Genomic DNA, 14,153 nt, shown 5'->3' with positions numbered 1-14,153 from the left:
GTAAAAAAACAACCATGACAACCGGAAAAGGATCCATGTTCCTGTGCAGGTCTTTCAACAAAATATCAAACAAGTGCAGGAACAATTCCTCCCGTTGAAATAACTGCTCAGATACAAAAACAAGTGTTTTTGTAAAACTACATAAAATATTATAGTGGCTTAAGAAATAAAAAAATATGTTTAGAAAACGCTGAAAGTGTAATTTTCGTTTCTCATTATTGCAAAATGACAACGTTGCACTGATAAAAAGAAATCATCGTAAACTACTTGACTAACACATGCACACACACACACACACACACACACACACACACACACAAAGTAATTCACTAATGTTCATATTTTCTGTTAAAGCTAAAGGGAGAGCAGGTGGAAACCGGAAAATTAAAAAATAAAGTTAGTTATACTCTACATATATATATATATAGTATATATAGTGTCTTTTTCTTGTATAGGTTTACTCCGGCATCACTAGTTTTAGAGTTTCAGGTTTCTTATAATTTAAGATGCCTGATTATCTTTATATCATAAAGTTCTGAATCGTCTAATTGATTGCAAATCATCAGAGGCTCATCATCAGAACTAAAGAACAGATGGTAAACAAAAAGAGGAGCTCCAGGTAGAAGAAGCGTAATTAATGGCCTCATACAAACACTGACGACCCCTTCAGGAAGGAACAAAACGGATTTGTCTAATGGAGACTCTTTATATTGTATTGTGTGCAACAAGCCCCTGGTGGTCTTTCCCCGGTCAGAAGCATCCACCACTCTTCACTGTGGGCCGGTGAGGAAGGCCAGCTGTGTGGCTGGGCTGGAATTGGACAGTCTGGAGTCAGTGACGAAGAGGAGGACGAAGAACAAGGCCAACGGCGTCTTGTTAACCCCTCTCCCCCTCTCAGAGACGAGCTGTGGCACACGGGCCCGGATCAACCCAACCAGATGTGAAACCAAGCCACCGCCATCAGACCCAACGGTAGCAGCGGTCAAGGTAAACAAAACAAAATTGAAATGTTTATGTATTTCTTTTTGACTTTATAGTGAGAGCGTGGAGAGCAACTACGACGCGAATGGCAGCAGCGTCTCTGTGTTTTAAAGTCTCTCAATCAGCTCCATGACCTGTGTGACATCTGCTAACTGTGTCGAAACGATCGAAGGAAAACTAAAAGCAAGAATCTCTCAATCTCAAGTTCAAGTTCAATTTTTATTTATATGGCACATTTAAAAACAACCTCTGTTGACCAAAGTGCTTAACAAGCTCGAAAAGCAGCGATACAATAAAACACAGACAGAGCACAATACAAAATATCTGACAGTAGAGAAGAATAAAGTCAAAATATCAAAGCTCAACTTGAATTAAAAGCCAATGAATAATAGTGGGTTTTAAGGAGGGACTTGAACGTTGCAATGGTCCAAGCTGTTCTTACATGGATAGGTAAACCATTCCAGAGGTTTGGAGCAGCCACTGAAAAGGCTCGGTCACCTCTGGTTTTTAACCTGGATCCAGGCACATCGAGGAGCATCTGATTAGACGACCGCAGTGCTTTGATAGGTGTGCGGACATGTAAGAGCTCCGACAAGTAGGAAGGCGACAACCCATTTAAAATTTTTAAAACAATTAATACAATTTTAAATTCAATCCTGAAACAAACAGGAAGCCAATGGAGGGTGGCCAAAGCCGGTGTAATGTGGTCGCGTTTTTTAGTCCTGGTCAAAAGTCGAGCTGCTGCGTTCTGGACTAACTGCAAGTGACGAAGGGATGACTGATCCAACCCAACATACAGTGAGTTGCAGTAGTCTAAGCGGCACGTAATAAATGCATGTATGACTCTCTCAAAGTCTTTGCGTAGCAGGTAGCGCTTGACTTTAGCAGGGAGTCTCAGCTGGAAGAAGCTAGTTTGAATAATGTCTTTGTAGAAAATCAATGAAAATGGGAGAGGAATAAAAACTCATACAAACCACGTTAGGTTGATAATCAATGAGTGCGAACGTCAGGGATAAAATGGGATGGGTGGCTTCATTGAAGGTAAGAAGCTAAAATAAAAAGCTAAAACAACTGTATTTGTGGAAAACAAAAAGGAAAAACTTCTTGTGTGTTTTGGTTTAGGCACTAACACAACTTTGTTAGCTGATACCAAAAGTTAATACTGAAAACACTGACCTCATCATCCTGTTGTTTCAGAAAACTTAGTTTCCCCAGAGGCCTTCATACTGGGACTACTGGGTCATAATTAGCTGTTTAGGGACTGGCTGCAGTCAGGCCGCTCCCATGGGGGATGGCCCACTAATGACCCTCATTACAGTGTCCTTACATCAGCCGTGTGTTTGGGATATTGCATCATACTAATTGGACTAACACACACACACAATACACAGATGCAACTATTACCAATACAAAAGTTTTGAATCACACCAATGTTTTTTTCTTTCCTTCGGTAACGGCAATGTTTAGAGAGATAAAAAAAAAGTAGGATTTAGACACGAAAATGTATTATTTTGCTTATAAAAAAGGTTGGTTTGGCACCAATAGATTTTATTGTCCCAAAGGAAATTTGTCTTGGAAACATTCAGGCCCTCATAGTACGTACATTTGCGAACGTAGCGTTTTCAGCTCCATGGCCAATGCGCGCTGTGACACTTCAGTTTACGCCGCAGCATACAACTGATGCTATGACTGTTTGAAACGAGGAGTTTGTAGCGAGGAGTTTAACAACTGCTGGAATGGAATGTGAACGCTGGGTCGGAGATGCAAAACACAATGAGGCGCACTTTACGCATCCCCTTCCATCTCTTTATAGGAAACTCCCACTTTCCCCTTGACCTTCCCCATAACGGATGTGCATAAAACGGAAAGTGTTTTCACCTCCGCGCGGCATTTTTGTAGATACCTCGCAGTGGCGCACACGTTGCAAAACATACAGGCCTGAAGTGGGCACAAAAGCATTGAGGCCCACAGTGTCTTCTGTTACAAAAAACTTTCCTGCACAAAAATAAGCATATACACCATTTGGACCTGTGGCCTCATTAACATTGATTTGCTTAAAAACCTGGTTGATGGATTCAAGATGAAAATACTTTGCACCAAATTCATACTATAAACTCTTGAGGGGAAACGGTGGTGTGAAAACATAAATTTGAAAAAAAAAAGTTCAAAGAGTGTTTGTTGTGGGTTATTCATTGTTGTTATAAGGTTATAACCACGACTCAATCGCTACACACCCTGGGATGACGTGTAAAAATAAATTCTGCTACCTTCCGAAGAGCAACATGAGTTGTTACGGTTTAACACCGGAATGACGGTACATGAAGAATTTATACTGTAAGGAAATCTTATACCAGTGTAGCGGTTTAAATGGTATACCGCCCAGCCCTAATACTGTACATCAGACACTGTTTAACCATGCCGACAAAATTGTATTTTAATGCGATGATTGTCCCATATCTGACCTACGCCTTAACCAGCTGGGCACAAGCCAGCTATTCACCCTCTCTATAAACAAGCCCTAAAAACTAGGGCTGTCAAAATAAACGTGTTAATCTATGCGATTAATGTGGCCGAGATTAATGTGACAAAGTATTTTAACGTAAATACCGGTTTATTTTCGGTTTACTTCCGGGAGTTAACTGCGGAAACGAAGCGGTCGCTAGCAGCAGTTACATCAGAGAAAGCAAGACAGTGGCTCAAGATGGAAAGAGCTTTGTGGCGCGACATACAGCGGAGAACAGGGCAGAGGAATTACTCCATGTGTCAAACAGAAGGGGAGTGAGTGACAAACAGACCACTTAAAGTGAACTGACTGATGTGTGTCTGTTTTTTTTAAACGTATGGCTCCGCCTTAACTTAGTGATTTTATTACAGTTTTTCTCAATTGTTTACACACAAATTCTGGTACTTGAGACACAATGACCACAACATGTAACTCATTCACTAACCCCCTGAACCAATTCTGCTAAACTACAAGCACAATTCCGGATTTACACTCAAATTGCAGTTCTAAAACACACTTTTTTCAAAACACTACACACAATTCTCTGCTTTTGGCACAATTTCATGCAGAAAATATCTAGTTTTCACAAGGAACACACTGCCATTCAAATATGCACACGGACTCATCACAAGGGCGAACACCCGTCACACAGTTTTACAATTAGCAATCAGAGCTCTAGCATAAAAATGCAACAGGTGAGCTCTTCAATGGAGCAATGGATGCCAACATTGGAAACAGAGGCAGAGCCAGGGGAGTGAAACTAAGAGGAAGAGGACGGGGAGGACGAAGACGAGGACGCCAAAGACCGTAATCTCTGATGAGATCCGAGCCACTTGAGGGAGGCTGGGCAAAGAGTACAGCCAAATCTGAGCAGGTACATTGTTGCATAAATCATCCAGACTTTCCGAAATGAGAGTATAAGAAATCTACTCTCACTAGAAAATTGCAGTACTGCATATCAATAAAGTACTCAATGAGTACAGTAGTATTGCCTGTGGACTGTTCTGTAGGACTGTAAAAATACTGTAAAGTATTTTTCAAGTATTTAGGAAATGTATACCTACTTTGTATTTACAGTATTTTACTATTTGTTGGGCAGAACTGAAAGATTACCAACACAAGGTGGTCGGGAACGTGTTTTGTCTCCTGAACAGGAAACTGAAATCATAAACATGGTCCTAGAAAACAACGCCATAACATTACAGAAAATACAAAGAAAAATAATAGAATGGGTAATATTGATAGGGTAAGCTTATCAACACTGGGCCGTGTCTTGCGCAGAAATCATCTCAGGATGAAGCAGGTCTACAGGGTGCCATTTTTTTTACTGTAACTCTGTACAGTAAATTCTTCTGTTGTTTTGTATGTAGTGTATGTGCAACTTTGTGTTGGTTAGGAATGGGATGTACACTGTGTACATTTTTTTTGGGGGGGGGGGGGGGATATATATTTGTTACCGTGTATTTGTGTGTTCTGAGTATAAAAACAATATTCTCAAATATTTTACAACACACTTACGTATGTACTGTCTGTAGGAAGTGTAACGCTGAACAAAAAAAAAGTCATTATGATGAATGTAGAAGAAGTGTTTTCCATTCATCATAGTGTTTTACAGTGACCACATCAGTGTTCAACTGGTTCTTATAAACGTCTATTCATATGATGGTTTGTGTCATTTGAAAACAAAATACCATTTTGAGAAGAAATAACATTGTTTTGAATGTAAAGTTTCATTTTGCAGGAGAATTGAGGGGTTTTGCCCATTGTGTGTGTGTGTTTTTTGATTTGTGTGTAGAGTTCTGAGAATATGAGGCATTCTTTCAGAAAATGTGTGTAAACAATCGAACAATGATCTGAAATGACAACTGACAGCAAACGAGAGGGGAACAGTTTTTAACGTTTGCCTGCACCAATGCGCTTGGTTTACGGTAACGACACCCACGTCTGATACTACCCGCCCCGCCCCTAATCAGCTAATCAGCTGGCCAGCTGGCCGCAGGGATGAATAGGAGATACCTTGGTTTATAGTTGCAGTAGCTGCCCCTAAATAATTCCCTGAGCACTTTCCTGAATCAAACTCATCATCCTTGAAGTTGGTGAATTTGGGGGTTGCAGCAGCCCAACTTCCCATTGGTGGCAGAGACGAATAGGAGATACCTTGGTTTGTAGTTGCAGTAGCTGCCTCTAAATAATTCCCCTGAGTACTGTTGGGGCTACCTTCCTTAAGTGGTACAGCCAGTAAGGCAAAGCCTTTTACCCGTAGTTGACGCATATTAGTTACCACGCATACTAACGACCCCGCTGGATTGTCACACCAAATGGAATCAACTGAAAAGGGGTGCCATGGTCTGGCCTGCCGTGGCTTGATGTAACCCCCCGAAACACACAGATGTGTCTGCATCTGTCTTAACATTGCTGCACCCGAAAGCCAGTGGGTTCAACCCATTGAGCCCACTGCCATCCAACGCTCTGTCAGTACGGCTCCTGTCCCCAGCTTTAGTTGAGGAGGTTGGGACAAATAAGCCGGCATGTCCAGCTAGCAGCATGCTAAGCGTATGGCGACAATAAAGCAACCCCATTGCGCTGCCTCTCTGACCAACTTAAAGCTGCACAACTTCCTCAGTAGCTTAGCCTTTGGAAGACGTCGCACAGTTGGCGACTGCAATTGTGATTGTCAACCTGTCACTTGCACAACGACGCAGCCGAGGGCTAATCTTCTCTTTCTCTACTTTTTATTTATTTATTCCTCATGACACGGCACCATGCTACTATGGAGGACTAAAAGTGCCACAATTAAATAAATAAATACACCATTAAATAATTACTTAAATGTGTCATTCATTAATTAAAATTGGAATTAAATAAATAAATGTGTCATTAAATGTGTCATTAATTAATTAAAATACCGATTCATTGTATGTAAAATGCATATATAACTATTTCACTATTTACATTTACATTTCATGATCCTGCGTTGCAGCGCTTCATGAATTACTTAAAACTGTCAAACTGACCCATCAAAAGTTGGTAGGCGGAACATAACGCCTGATTGGTTACCCTGTGCATCAAGTCAAGACAAATCAATTCCAGATAATGGATCGCTGCAGAGCTACTGAACACATTCCAATACACTGGGTGACGCTATTCACCTCTACGTTGGTTTGGATACGCTGTTAAACAGAACTTTCATTGCAACGGCTAAAAATCAAGGAGATGACGCGGTCCTGCTAGCCCCAATGACCAAGGACGCAGACGCCGTGCGAGGTGCAGGACAAAATGTCAAAAAGTTGCCCGGAGCTGCTGAGAGAAGCAGCGAATTTGATTGAGGAAGCTCTGAGCAGAAGTCCAACGGCTCCGGCGGCTCAGTCACAGCAGATACCGGCCGCTCAATCACGTACACCTGTCCAAGGTAAGCTAAGTAATTTCATGTTAGCCAGGTGTGCTACTCACTAATGATTCGGGACACACGTGTGGGTTAAATTAGATCGACTCGAAAATGTATTTGTATGTGGTATTATGATGTTTCGTGCGCGACACGTTCGTTGTTAATTGGTGGAGCATAAAACCCGCTAGTTAGCTAATGGTGTTAGCTGGTTTGAGCATCCCAAGATAGAAGTAGAGACTGTTTTAGCTGACTGGTGACCGTTGAGCGGTGACGTTTTTCTGTGTTGCAGCGGAGGTAGCAAGGCTCTTTGCGCCATACAACATTGAAGCCAGAAGGAATATGACGAGACGACCAGCACAAGTCCAAGTTAGCCGAAGAAGCTACACACATACTGTCTGTTGTTTGGCTGACCACAATGCGGATAAAATTCCAAGCGTACTGGTTATAGCTGAACTTCCTCATTCAGGACTTGGAGAGCAAAAAGTAACATTTTCAGGTCAGTGCGAAACTAGGCATTAAACAAAACAAATTGTGTTCATTGAAATTATTTGCATTTAATTGTATAGTGACTCAAACGTAATTCATTTTAATACTGTGAATAATAGTTATCACAGGCTTATTTGCTTAATTTAAGGTGAGGTGAGTTATGATTTTGTTTTGTTTTTCTCCAGGGAATGACCACGATCCCATGGTTATAACAAATAAACTGATGGAAGTGTTTCCGAAGCTCCAACAAGGGGGAGGCTTTGAACTTCTAAAACTTTTAGGATCTACTCGCAGTCGAAATCTTGCATTGCTTCAGTGTCCCAGCACTGGATACACCCTTGCCTATCTGAAAGATCCATCGACGATGATTGGGCAGGCTACAATCTACATACGTCCACTTCAACAGGATCTACCCTTAGATTGTGTACATAAATTTACAGAGACCTAGTTTAATACATAATCAAAACAAAGATTACTGGTGACTTTTAATCATTAATTAAAAGCCATTTGTTGTTAGGAGAGCTCACGTCCTGCCTCTGGTCCAGTCATCCCCTGCATCACTTGTCAGATGGAAGTTCCCTTTTCAGAGATGAAGCTGCACAGATTGAGCTGCAATGGGTATGTACTTCCTAAAGCAATGCGAGGGTAGCATATTCATTTTCTTTGGGAATATGTCCTCTTGGAGTGTTGTGCACACAAATAAGCCAGTATGACCATTTTGATTCTGTTCACTTCGAGGACACCCATGGAGGAAAGAGAACAAGAGGGAGGCCAAAGGGAAGAAAATGATAGTGAGACAGCCCTAGTCAGTGACAGTGTTCCAGTGAGGTCTGAAACATCAGCTGAGAGTGCAGTAGTTCCAGCAGTGATTGTCAACGAGGAGTTGGATCGCAAAGAAACAGACAGTGGTATGTGTCATCACAATAGTGTTGCTATAAGATTGTGTGTAACTGAAAAGTCAATAGAAAGCGAACACTTTTAATATAGAATTGGATAAGATAATAGTTACAGGCAATTAATAACATGCACCTGTTTTTTTTATTTTTCTAATATTTAGTTTTTGTTGAATGACGTTTTTATGTCAACTCGGCGTTGTGACAGATTTTTAAGCTATTGGGTCCCGCGTTTTATCAGTGAAATAACATAATTTTCCTCCTGTTGTGTAGAGTGAGAGGGTATCTGTATATGCAGGTAACATGCCAACTCACAATATGTCTCTGGAATAGATAACTTTGTTGTTGTTTGTTTAGAATGGAAGATTATTGAGGAACCCACTCAAGCTGCCAAAGTTTTCAAAGAAAATCTGCTAAGGGAACATGCAACTGGGAAACCGCTTAGAATGAAGATGGATGTAAGGGAGTCTGAAGAGGACCGGGAACGGGAGCTTCTCTTATTCTATAAACAGCAGCAAGAATGGGCATGTCCACTTCATTGTACTCTGGTTGGTAAGTAATATAAAGTTTATAATATAAATACATCAGTACAGTTTATACCACTCAAGTAGCATATATGGAATTGTCCCATTGGAAAATGGGAGAATGGAATGCACAAAATTATATAATTGATAAAAAATGTTATGTATGTGAATATTGTGCACAATATACTCTTATCTGGAATAATCAATATTAAGGATGCTGTTCTAAATTACAGCCAATATAATTTTGACTATTTTTCTCCCTTGCTTGTTAAATGTTAGCTAATCAAGTTACCCGTATTTGTCTGCCACTTTTTTCCACTGTGTTATTATCAGTATTTTATTTCAGGTGATCTTGCTATCGGAGAGGGAGTGATGCGGTACTTTATGACAACAATCATATCCAAACTCCAGTTTGGATTCAGTCTAGATCTTGGTAAGTACTCGCACACGTTCTGGTGGTTGATGAACGCAGATATGTGCTGTTTAGCAGAGGGCCGGTGGGCAATGTTTTGTGTCAGGTAAATCAGTAAGTCAGTAGTAGGATATACAGGGGGGTTGCATTTGAAGTGGTTTGGGGTCTGTAAGTCATTTTGGAGTAGGCTACAATTTTGTTTAAGTGAATTCTACAAGCAGCAATACCACAGGCCAAGTAATCGCCCGTTCCAAACAGGCACATTTTCAACGGGCACTGCACTAGTATGATGTAATTTTATGTATTTAAGAGGTTAGTTGTTGTGACTTTATTCCCTGCTCTCTTGGTACTTTACAGGAGGAATGGGCCGAACACTGCTATTTGAGGGTGAACCTGACCATCTTGTTCCAGCAGCATCAGAGGCACTTATTGAAAGCAACCTCTTCCGGGTTGCAGGAAGGATGTTGGCCCACACTTTTCTGCATGACGGTCCCCATGTTACAGGATTAAGTCCTGCTGTAATTCATGTACTGCTCAATGGGGACCCAGAAATGGCTACTGTTGTTATTGAAGACTGTCCTGATCTGCACATCAGGAGCATCATAGAACTGGTATGTAACCTAAAAGATAATTTGCCATGTAAAAAAATATTGCTTGGGCAGATATAATAAATGGTATGGTCCTTATTCTAGCTTGAACATGAAGAACTTACACCGGAACAGAAAGCCACAGTTTCAGATCTTTCCATGTCTTGGGATCTTCCGGCAGTCACCAAAACAAATCGGAGATGGCTACATAATAAACTTCTACTCCATGCAGTGAGTTCCTGCTGGTTAAGTGACAGAACTCATTGCTGTACTTGTTGAAATTATAGAATGTATTCTGAACCCTGGCTTGTTAATGTTAACACAAGAGTTTAAGTACTCGAGTTTTAATGGGTTTTTATAAGACACTTTATTGTGCTTTTATTAACATTTTGTTCTACTGTGCCAACTTTTGTCAAATTTGGGTTAAGGATTTCTGCTGTAATATGGGTCTGTCTGTCTCTTAGGTCGTTGGGAGGACCATGCGCCAAATTAAACAGTTGAGAAAGGGACTGAAAGATGTGATGGTATGGCCCCTGCTGACATCTAGGCCAGATGTTGTCCCACTTCTTTTCCCCAAAATGGCTGAAATGCAGTTCACACCCCAGGTAAGTCAGTAATTTAGTTATATTTGTGACTTAACTTAATGAATTTTACGTCTTTTTTCCATGACTGAGCTGGCTATTTTTCCATTTTCCAATAATGTGATCTGCATCTCCCTTTTTAAAATTACAATTTGTTTTCTTTAAGATGCTCCTAGAAGAAATCACATGGCCAGTTGAGGACAGTGATGATGAAGACTTTGACTTGGACACCACCTGCCGCATCACTGGCTTTCTAAGGATGTTCATTGAAACGGGTATAAACCTAATTTCTCTTTAAAAATGCTTCTATGTCTCATGGATAGATATGATCAAATAAAGTTGAACTAAATGTCTTCAATCCATTGTATGACTTTTAGCTTCATCAGGTACCCTGGCCCAGCTGCTGACATCCTGGGTTGGCTGGGAGATGCTTCCTCCTGAACTGACAGTGGTGATTTCTGAGGGAACCCTTCCTACGTCCTCCACATGCTTTGAAACACTAAAGCTGCCAGCTCATTTCAAGATCTACATGGACTTTGAGAAAGCACTTGTCGCTGCTATAAAAAGTACTGGATTTGGGCTTGTTTAAGTATTTTCAGACACAAGTTCAGTGTCTTTGAAAACTGATTAACACACTGCAGCAGTTGACTTTTTATTTTATTTTTATTCGGCATATATATATATATTTTTTTTTTAAAGGAAAGCAAACTTTCAGTTTTTGACTGCTTGTTCTAACACAAAAAATAAAAACGTGTCGGACATCAGTCTAAGATTCTTGATAACACTTCCACAGTCTCTACATATAGTCTAAGCGCATCAGTAACAGAAACTCCTGGAGCTGGCAAAATTGCAACCTCTTCATCTGAGAGCTCACGGGCCAGCTGAACCTCGGGGACTGACACAGTGCCTCCATGAAGGCTGTGAGGTCCGTTCCAGTCGATCCCATACTCTTCAGGAATCTGAAAAGATGACAAGCATAATCAAACTTGTACTTAAAAATAGTTTGACATGTCCTAACACAAGATTGTTATTTTTGGTCACCAAGTCAGTGAGAAATTGTTAGTTATTAAAGTTTTGTGAAATAATACAGCTGTAGTATGCACTGTAGAAACTACAGCTCACAGGTTGATCTTTAAAAGCTTGGGAGATTTTAAAGACAATATAGTAAATGTTCCATTTAAAGTACCACATTTAGCACAATTTTTTCCTCCCATAATTCCTTTTGGGCAAACACTTTAGAAACGTGTTTGAAGTTGATTGTTAACCTCAGTAGGATCCTCCTCAGGGCCTTGCTCTCTGTAACGTCTCCAGAGTTGCTGTGGTGACTGATTCCTTTCAGTTCTCAGACCGTGAAAGTTCCAAGCATCTCGAAAAGAGTCTAGGCTTTGCTGAACCAGTGGAAGGAAAATCCGGTGCAGAGCGAAAAGATGGACTTCATTGTCTGGATTCAGTGTTCCCTGATCTTCCAATGAAGTAAAGATCTGATAGAAGAGGTCCAGGGCATGTTCATAAACATCTCTCCACATCCTCTCTATTCTGTGTTTAGGATAAAATTGTCAAATTGTTAATTTATGTGACATATGCTAAAGTACATTCAACTGGTATTTTAGTTGTGTGAGCCTAGTTGCCAAACATATTTCTTTACCGCTGATTGTGGACACTTCTGCCTGTGATGTGTGAATTCCTGTCGGTACCTCTGCTTCTGATCATGAATTCTGCTACATCTGCATTCTCCCCCCCTTTATCAGACCGTACCCTTGATGGCAGCCCATACTGCTCAACAGCGGCGATAAAGCTCTGTAAGACCGTATGAGCTCTGTTATTGCCAGCCACAGTCAGGTAGACCACTAAACGACTGAATCCATCCACCCCACCGTGGACAACAAATCTCCACCTGTTGCAAAGACATGAAAAGATACAACTTTATTGTGAAACAATTGTAATGAAACATCTAGAACGATGAATTGTTTATCTGCTAATATCACTGACCTGATGAGCTTATGGTGGCCATCTATATGCCACAAAGAGTTTGGGCCAGGCACAAAATACTGCCGTCGCCTTAATACACGCAGCCTCAGACGTCTCATGTAGCCTCCCTCTGCATCTACTCTGCGTAAAGACTCTTTCAGTCTTGAGACTGAGGGGAGGAACATCCGGACAGCTGAGAATATTACTGTCAGATATTGTTCCACCTCTATTAAACAGGAGGCTAAAAATCACAGGACATGTCTATCCTGATGATAGAAGTCAGCTGTCCTGAAATGTGTGTTTCTCTTCTATTATACACATTCTACATCTCAGAGGCGATGTCTTTCCAAAAGCGGGCTTCCTTCACCTTTCAAAAGGGCAGAGCTCCGAATTAAAAATACATTTAAATAATGCCCATATTATTATACTCACTTGGAACACGCACACCTCTTGCATTCAGGTGACCACGCATTAGCTTGTAGCCGGTGTTTGGATGACTTCTGTGAATTTCACTTACAATATGGTCCAATTCCTCATCATTCACAGCTGAATAGAGATCTGTTTTTCTGTAGAAACAAAAAAAACACAACATCAAGTAATGTTACCTTAAACGCCATATTCTTTCAGAGTGTATGAGAGCAGCAATTCATAAACAGAAACCTCATGAATTTAGTGTAAATACCTTAAACTGTGTTGTTGCATGCACCTCCTGATGGTCCTCTTTGACACTCCGAACATCGCTGCGATTTGAACTGCGGGAACTCCACAAAGAACTTGATGCTCCAGAACTGCACTCGGTATGTCAAACGGCAAACGCCCCGGTCCCTGTGTGTGTTGGGCCTGATGCGCCCTGGTACCAGAGAAGCGGTGGACAACTTCTTCTAGATTTGTAATTACTCTGTGGTCGATATCTTCGTCAGAAAGTGCGGAAATGACTCCAACAACTTCAATAAGTTCCTCTGCTTTACTAGCTACATGCTCGGACTCAGCAGGTCCTGCTTCTACATCCCCTGCTAAGTTTAAAATGTCTCTCACCAACTCCCTGGAAAGTTCACGGAGATCCTCCATGTTTCTATCCAGGTACTTCAGACCAAAGCAATGGATCAGACTAGATTCGCGTTAGCCCCGCCCACTGACTTTGATGGGTCAGTTTGACAGTTTTAAGTAATTCATGAAGCGCTGCAACGCAGGATCATGAAATGTAAATGTAAATAGTGAAATAGTTATATATGCATTTTACATACAATGAATCGGTATTTTAATTAATTAATGACACATTTAATGACACATTTATTTATTTAATTCCAATTTTAATTAATGAATGACACATTTAAGTAATTATTTAATGGTGTATTTATTTATTTAATTGTGGCACTTTTAGTCCTCCATATGCTACAACCTCTGGTGCACGCATGTGCAACAGGCGCCTGCTGTTATTCCTTAGGATTCTGTGGACGATCGCCAAAACAAACAACACCCGTGAACAGCTCCGTTTCGCATTGCGTCGAAGTGTTAGCTGCTTGTGTGGAAGGCCTACCCTGTGGAAGATCCGGCACTGCCGATGCCGCGCTCCTTCGCTCTGCGTGGATGTGGAGGGTTGACTTGTCATACAGAGGTTGATATGATCGTGCTGGCGCTATTTATTTTCTATGTATAAATTCGCTGGCACCGTATTATAAAAGCAATAAGGCACCCGAGCAGCACTTTATCCTCACCCATGCACCCGCAGTGGATCCTTCTAGCCCGGAAAATTAGAAGTTCAAACTACCCGCAGTATCATAAATACGTAGGTCAACGTCCCCCTCTGAAGCGCTTCTCTGCTTTGCGCTTCCG

At 41.1% G+C, this 14,153-nt stretch overlaps 2 protein-coding genes across 4 annotated transcripts; one reads left to right on the top strand and one right to left on the bottom strand.

Annotated features, from left to right (window-relative positions):
- Positions 1-6,256: 6,256 nt before the first annotated feature.
- Positions 6,257-11,113, top strand: LOC144388761 (uncharacterized). Its single transcript, XM_078090430.1, has 12 exons — positions 6,257-6,893; positions 7,159-7,365; positions 7,541-7,779; positions 7,873-7,973; positions 8,094-8,263; positions 8,606-8,800; positions 9,119-9,205; positions 9,542-9,795; positions 9,877-10,002; positions 10,236-10,376; positions 10,519-10,627; positions 10,730-11,113. Exons 1-12 carry the CDS (start codon positions 6,761-6,763, stop codon positions 10,939-10,941), a joined length of 1,974 nt encoding a protein of 657 aa, XP_077946556.1. The 5' UTR covers positions 6,257-6,760; the 3' UTR covers positions 10,942-11,113.
- Positions 10,997-13,710, bottom strand: LOC120823631 (uncharacterized). Of its 3 annotated transcripts, none has more exons than XM_040183772.2 (6): positions 13,003-13,710; positions 12,753-12,886; positions 12,342-12,489; positions 11,998-12,246; positions 11,618-11,888; positions 10,997-11,311 (listed from the first exon to the last, which is right to left on the bottom strand). In XM_040183772.2, the coding sequence occupies exons 1-6, from the start codon at positions 13,386-13,388 to the stop codon at positions 11,114-11,116; spliced, it is 1,386 nt and encodes a 461-aa protein (XP_040039706.2). In that variant the 5' UTR covers positions 13,389-13,710; the 3' UTR covers positions 10,997-11,113. The 3 variants fall into 3 exon arrangements, 2 of the variants coding, with proteins under 2 accessions (XP_040039706.2, XP_040039705.2); XM_040183771.2 differs by having other exon boundaries at positions 12,342-12,513; positions 13,003-13,523; XR_013452999.1 differs by lacking the exon at positions 12,342-12,489 and having other exon boundaries at positions 13,003-13,474.
- Between the last annotated feature and the right edge of the window lie 443 nt (positions 13,711-14,153).

The sequence above is a fragment of the Gasterosteus aculeatus genome, chromosome 16, assembly GCF_964276395.1.
Source record: "Gasterosteus aculeatus chromosome 16, fGasAcu3.hap1.1, whole genome shotgun sequence".
Lineage (NCBI taxonomy): Eukaryota > Metazoa > Chordata > Actinopteri > Perciformes > Gasterosteidae > Gasterosteus > Gasterosteus aculeatus.
The sequence above is the reverse complement of the archived record's forward strand: the minus strand, read 5'-3'. Positions and strand labels throughout refer to the sequence as shown.